A 6,414-nucleotide genomic window follows, 5' to 3' on the forward strand; every position below is an offset into this window, starting at 1 on the left:
TGACTTGCGAAGCCCCAAATCCATTATTCCTAATCCAAACAGCCATCAGTACCCAGGTGGGGGAAAGTGTCTTTGCCACCATGTTACTTTGAATATGACTCCTCAGGAAAAGATGGGGCAGAGCCAGTGGCCACCACCCTGCTCCCAGCTGTGTCTAAAGGTGGATGTGGACAGGCCATTTAGTTAGCTTGTTCAGCTCCGGCAGGCGTCGGTTCCCATCTCCCTACTCGGCCACAGGGCCACGTGCTCCTCCTCCCCAAGCAGGGGAACCTGAGGCTCCCGTGCCCACCCAGGCTCTAGGGCAGCTACACCTCACCCAGCAAAATGCACCCATGAGCTTTCCCTCACGCCTCCCCACTTCCTGACCCATTCTCAGCCACGCCACAACCTCCAACACGCAATTCATCAGCTGGCCAACAAGTATTTCCTGAATGTTACAAAACCAGCCCTGGGCTAGACTCCGTGGGGTTCAATAGGTTACTCAGACCCTTGCCCTCAGGGGGCTCACAGTCTAGTTGAGGGTTCAAGACAGACAGACACACACACACACACACACACACACACACACACACGAGGCTGGAACTAAGATGAGACAGCCTGCACATGCATGTGTGGGAGGGTGCATCATACACGGACTTGTATAGGGAGGGATGGGGGTGATGCTGGCTCAGGCTTGGCTGGGTACAGGAGTAAGGGGGCATTGCAGAGCTCAGGGCAGGCTTGGGGTGGGGACATGCTGCCCAGTAGGCTGAGGAGGCAAGCAGGATGACAGGCAGAAGAGGTATATCCTGGGAGACTTCCTCTTCACTGACAAGGCTCAGGGCCAGAATGGACACTTTGCAAGGCAAGGAGGGCCTTCTCTCTGGTCTTCCCTGGGCAGGCATGCGGAGGTGCCAGTAGGAACCTACCAGAAACAGGACAAGCAAACACCCCAGAGCAGGAAGCCACAGACAATCCTTACAAAAGCCCAGCCCAGATGGTATCTACCACCCGGACGCACACCTCCTCCCTGCCCACACGGCACCCGACTGGGATGTGAAAGCAGATTCCACGATTAACATAGGCCTCTCCCACTCCAAGGGTCTCAATAAGTACAACCAACTTTAGGAAATCTGTTTGTCATCAAAAACCTGGCCCAACTCTAGCACTGACACCTCTTCTGATGGGGAGGCAGGTAGGCACTCAGGTGTGAAGACGGAGGTGTCTTGGCCCTGCTGTTGGCCACGTGCACCCTGGGGGCACAGGGAAGGTATCCCTGGCAGCCTCTCCCTCCCTCCCCAGGACGCCGCAGGCAGGAGAGAGGCCCCATGGTCTTCCCACCCTGGCGGCACCGGTCAGGGCTGGGCTGGTGGAAGTGCAGGGGCCCTCCTCCCTCAGACCAAGCTCTTGCCTCCCTACAGTGTCCTCAGACGTCCCAGTTTCCCCGCCGTCTCTCGGTGAGACTGAAGCCCAGGCCAGGGAGCAGTCAGGCAGGAGGATCACAAAGCCAGAGAAGAGCTACTCAGCTCAGGAACCTCCAGCAGTGTCTGCAGGAGGGAACTCGAGCTCCCAAAACCCAGCGTGTTGACAGTTGGCTTGGGGAGAGGGGACTGGTAAAAAGGGTTCCCTTCTCAGATTCTTTATTCCTGAACAGGGGAGTGGAAGGAGAGACACGACAGGGCTTCATCCACGAAATCGCTTGTACATTTGGGATCTAGATGTGTGTTGTGTGTTTCTCTGGGGAGAAGCTTCTCGCCTTTGTCAGATTTTCAAAGGGCTTCGTGACCCCAAAGGTCCTGAGAGCCTTGCTCTGAAAGAAAACGAAGACTTCAAGCTCAAGTTCACGTCCAGGAGGCTCTGCCTCTGTCCAGTGTTGCTGCAAGGCTGTGCATCCCACACAGGAGTGGGGACCCCACAGGGCACAGAATCGCCTCTGGCTCCTTCTGACCTTCCTGTGGTGGGTCTTCCTGGGAAGTGTCCTCATGCCAAGTGCCAGCCAGGCCCATGGGGCCCATTCTCAGTCTCTGGAATTGCCTGGAACCCACTGGGTCCTGAGGTCCTGCCCACTCCATATCTGTTCACAGAAACAAAGAGAAATGAAGGGTCAGGTCGGGGACCAGGATGGGGCAGTCAGCTGGTTCACCCTGGGTTGATGGAACCCTCTGAGCTCCTACCAAGCACTGCATGGACAATCAATCACTTTGCAGATGAGTCAACAGGGCTTTCCCAGGCTCTGGTTTAATCTCTTATATTTTGCAACAAAGGACAGGTCTTCGTGACCTCGCAGCACTGAGGAAGGGCAGGGAAGGAAGGAACTGGCATTCAGAGCCAAGGCCAGGCTGCTCCCTCTGGGACAGGAGGAAAGGGGTGACCCTTGGGTACCTCTCAAAGCACTGGCTCTGGACCCCTGGCCTGCAGGCTTCCTTTTGAACCTCTGCTGGACACACCACATCCCCTCAGGCACCCACACCGCAGAGTGACATCCTTGCTCCTATCATATGGCCTCCAGTCCTATTCCTGTACCCACCAACTCCACTTTCCCACCAGTGGGAGTCACTCTTGAGGGCAGGAGGTAGAGCTGAAAGGGTCCTAGGCTCCAGAATCCAAGGCCCAGGCTTGCATCTGTTGTAGCTCTAAGTACCAAGTGCAATCTGGAGCAAGTCTGTGCCTCAGAGCAGCGACCTGGGGTCAGAGGTCCTGGGTACCAGTCATGGCTCACCTTCCTCACGTGGGACCTTTGTGAGGTAAAAGCCTCCAAAACTGGACCTGTCCTTCCACACCCTGCTCTTCCAAGACCACCCTGCTCACCCTGTTACAGCTCCTATCACCAGGGTGTCAGCATCACCTGTCCACATCCCACACACACACACTCCAGCGTGAGCCCCAAGGGACAAGGACCCTGTCCTCCTCTGCACCTCCCCAGAGCAGGGCACAGCTTTCGGCCTGCGCTCAGGAGAGCTCCAGGGAGGTTTTTGGACAGTGACGTTGCTCTCCCTGGTCTGCAGGATGGCAACGATGCCCTCACAGCGTCCCAGGGCGGAGGAGAACAGAAGCATGACCAAGAAACATGAAGCTAAACGGCTGCCCAGGGACACGGGGTAGTAATGACAGAGCCAGTAGACCCTGGGGTCTGAAGCTGGGCCTGGGGCTGAGGCACCGAGCCCTCCCCAAAGGCGTTCTGGGAAAGAAGAGCTAGTAAGGAGCTCTCCACAGAGCCCCCAACTCCACCCCACCCCCCAGCCGCCCCTCCCCATCCAACAAGAAGGGCTCTGGCGCTGCCAACGGGGCCCACCTGCTCTGGGCGAGCTAGAGAAAGAAGCCAAAACCCAGCCGGAAGCAGCGTACTCCGGCGGCCAGGCGGCTCAGTACGGAGTAGGGGGCCGCCCGGGGTTTCCCCCTTCCGGACGCGCCCCTACCCCAGGGCAGCCGGAGAGCTGCCCCACCGCGGCCGTTCAGAGCGCGCGGCCCCTGTGCGCCGCGTGGCCGTCCGCGCCGTGGCCGCGCTGGTGCGTCTTAAGGGCTCCCTCGCGGGCGAAGCTCTCGCCACAGCGCGCGCAGCAGAAGGGCCGTCGCTCCCCGAAGACTCCGGGGCGGCGCGGGGGCGGCGGAGGAGCGCGCGCGTGGGTGCGCGCGTGGCTGAGCAGGAAGCGCGGCTCACGGAAGCGGCGGCCACACTGCGCGCACTCGTGCGGCTTCTCGCCGCTGTGGATGCGCTGGTACGCGAGCAGGTTCTGCTTGAGGCTGAAGCGGCGGCCGCAGTCCGGACAGGTGAAGGGCCTCTCGCCCGTATGCGTGCGCTGGTGCACCTCCAGGTTGTGCTTGACGCCAAAGGCCTTGCCGCACTCGGGGCACACGAAGGCGGCGCGGCCCGGACCCGCGTGCGCCTTCTGGTGCAGGACCAGGCCGGGCTGCTGCAGGAAGGTCCGCCTGCACAGCGGGCAGCGGTGGGGCGGCTCCTCCCCGGGCTGGTGGATGACCAGCCTGCGCTCGTCCCCCAGGGCCTCCTCCACGGCCCTGGCGGGGGACCCGCCCCTGGAGGACACCGGCTCCGTCATGGGACCTTCCGGCGTCTCAGCAGCCCCTGGGGAGGCAGAAGCAGGGAGAGGAGTCAGGCAGGGACCCAGGAGGCTGCTCTCCTCCCGCAGTTCGGGGCATTCTCCCCTCTAAGATTTTGTTCAAGCCGACCTTCCCCTGCTAGGATATCCTGTTTTCTCCTCTACCCCTAACTCACATCCTCCTCCTCCTTCCAGGCCCTTCTCAACTGCCACCTCCTCCAAGGAGCCCTGACCCCTCTAGCCCTTCTTTAAACTGTGGAGCCCAACCCTGTGACCCGTCTCCGTCTCACCCACCAGGAGCCAGTTAAAGACCAGGCCTGTCCCCACTCGAACTGGTTCGTTCAGAGGCTGGCGCCTCCCCTACCAGATTCTCAGGGAGGGGTGGGGAGGCACACCCCAAATCTGGAGGGAAGTGTAGGGCCAGCTAGTTTAAAGAAGCTTTTGCAAAGCTTAAAACAAAAAGACCTCTAAACTTGAAAGTGACTTCAATTAAACAGTAAACGCAGCAGCTCCTCATTTATCGAAATGAGGCATGAGCTTAAAAGGTTTCCGAGTCACTGAGCCAACAAGGGAGCTGGGGGAGGGGGGTCTAAGCTTCACTCCGCTTTGTATTCCCACAGCCAGGCCTGGCCCAAGACCGAGCAACCCACTCAATGCTCAACAACATCCCAGCCTCCATCACACCCCCATTTGTGCTGGTTCTCCTAAGGGTCCCTCTTGCCCAGGGCACTGTATTCCTCTTAAATTTCTTCCCATTGTCCTCGCAGCAGCCCAGCTTTACAAATGGGGAAACGCAGTCTCAGCAAAGTCAACACACTTGCCCAAGGTCACACAGCAGCCAGAGCCAGGAATAGACCCCAGGTCTCCGGACTCTGCCGGGAGCTCAGCCACTAAACACCCCTTACAACAACACACTCACACACACTCAGCTCTGCAGAGCCAGCTATACCCAAAAGGTCCCCGCTCCTACAGCGGCACTGTCTGCTGCTGCCCCCACCAAGACCTGGGCTCCTGCTCCTGCAGGGAGCTGAGACCAGCGGGGGCTGGACTCCCTGCCACCTCCCCCTCCCTGCTCCACCGACTCTGCATGCGGGCCTTCCCCTTGCTTCCAGATCTCACTGCTCACCACAGCCTCAGCCAACGTGTCTGCAGAGTGGGATCTCAGACAGAGATTAGGGTGGAACAGATACTTGCGCCACTTGCAAAAGACCCTACCCCCAAGTCTTTCCCAGGCAGCTGCACTGATAATTTGCAAAGGCAGACCATCATAGTCCCCTGGGCAAGTCTCTGCTTGACACTGTCACTGGGCCAAGAGTCCAAGGCCATGGCCCCCGCCCCTCCGCAGGTTCCTCCTTCTTGCCCCACACTCACAGCCCAGGCTGCTCCCCCGTCTCTCCGGTCTCCAGGGGCGGCTTTTTCCTCAAGAGTCTGGCTGCCCAGCGCAAATACGGTAACTCTCCCGCAGCGAGTCCCGCATCCTTTCTTCCCCACCCTCATACGGCAAGACAACCGCAACGCTCTTCTTATCAAAAACTGCATTAATCGAAAGAGCTGAGCCCCCACAACCTTGCCAACTCCTGGGGCCGGAGCGACCCTGAGGAAATACGGTAAACTCTGCGTCGCAACCCCACGCCCACGAAAATCCGTGGGCCTCCCATATGGCTGCCGCAACTCACCCAACCCCGCCGCAAGGCCCGGCTGCCTTGGAGAAATAACGCAGTCCACCTTCCGCTCCCCCGCGCCCCGCCCCCTCACCCACCCCGGGAGCCACACGACCCCCGATTAATACGCAATTAACTCGCGGCACTCCCAGCCCCCTGAAAGGAGCTGCGCAGCGCCCAGCAAATACGGTAGCGCGCCGTAGTGACGCGTTCCAGAGCTCTGGACGGATAAATACGGTAATGGCCAGCCGCCGCCCGCGGGGGACCCCGGAGGCCTCTTCCTGCCGCTGCCGCCCAGCAGTCCCTCGAGGCTGGGAGACTAAACTCGCCCGAACCGGCTGACGGAGTAGGAGGTCCACAAGGCCCGGGCCGGGCAGGGGGCCGGGTTGGGGCGAGATGGGGACCAGCACTCCCCTCCCCCATCCTCCCACCCCAGTCATTCCCAGTCAGGGTTCCCGAGGCCTAACGTCAACGATTGCAGCCTCGCCCTCTTCTCCCTCATCCTAAAGCCGGAATGCTCTGGCCAGGCCACAAACTGCCCCCAACATCTAGGAAACAAGATTTAGGGGCGCTGGAGCCCTGGTGGCACAGTGGTTAAGCGGTCGACTGCTAACCAAAAGGTACGCAGTTCGAATCCACCAGCTGCTCCTTGGAAACTCTGTGGGGCAGTTCTACTCTGTCCTATAGGGTCTCTATGAGTCGGAATCAACTCGACGGAA

At 59.8% G+C, this 6,414-nt stretch overlaps 1 protein-coding gene and 1 pseudogene across 1 annotated transcript; one reads left to right on the forward strand and one right to left on the reverse strand.

The window, feature by feature from the left end:
* Positions 1–3,431: 3,431 nt before the first annotated feature.
* LOC105756602 (zinc finger and SCAN domain-containing protein 2) lies at positions 3,432–4,034 on the reverse strand. The gene has a single exon (XM_012557274.1). The coding sequence runs from the start codon at positions 4,032–4,034 to the stop codon at positions 3,432–3,434; it is 603 nt and encodes a 200-aa protein (XP_012412728.1).
* A 1,901-nt stretch (positions 4,035–5,935) lies between these two features.
* LOC105756603 (NADH dehydrogenase [ubiquinone] flavoprotein 2, mitochondrial pseudogene) overlaps positions 5,936–6,414 on the forward strand; it is a 6,842-nt pseudogene continuing 6,363 nt past the window's right edge.

The sequence above is a fragment of the Trichechus manatus genome, unplaced genomic scaffold (genome assembly GCF_000243295.1).
Source record: "Trichechus manatus latirostris isolate Lorelei unplaced genomic scaffold, TriManLat1.0 scaffold00093, whole genome shotgun sequence".
Taxonomy (NCBI): domain Eukaryota; kingdom Metazoa; phylum Chordata; class Mammalia; order Sirenia; family Trichechidae; genus Trichechus; species Trichechus manatus.

What these genes read in the sequence shown, in the direction of transcription:
- LOC105756602 (XM_012557274.1), bottom strand. Translation starts at nt 4,034, where the DNA reads ATGACGGAGCCGGTGTCCTCCAGGGGCGGGTCCCCCGCCAGGGCCGTG.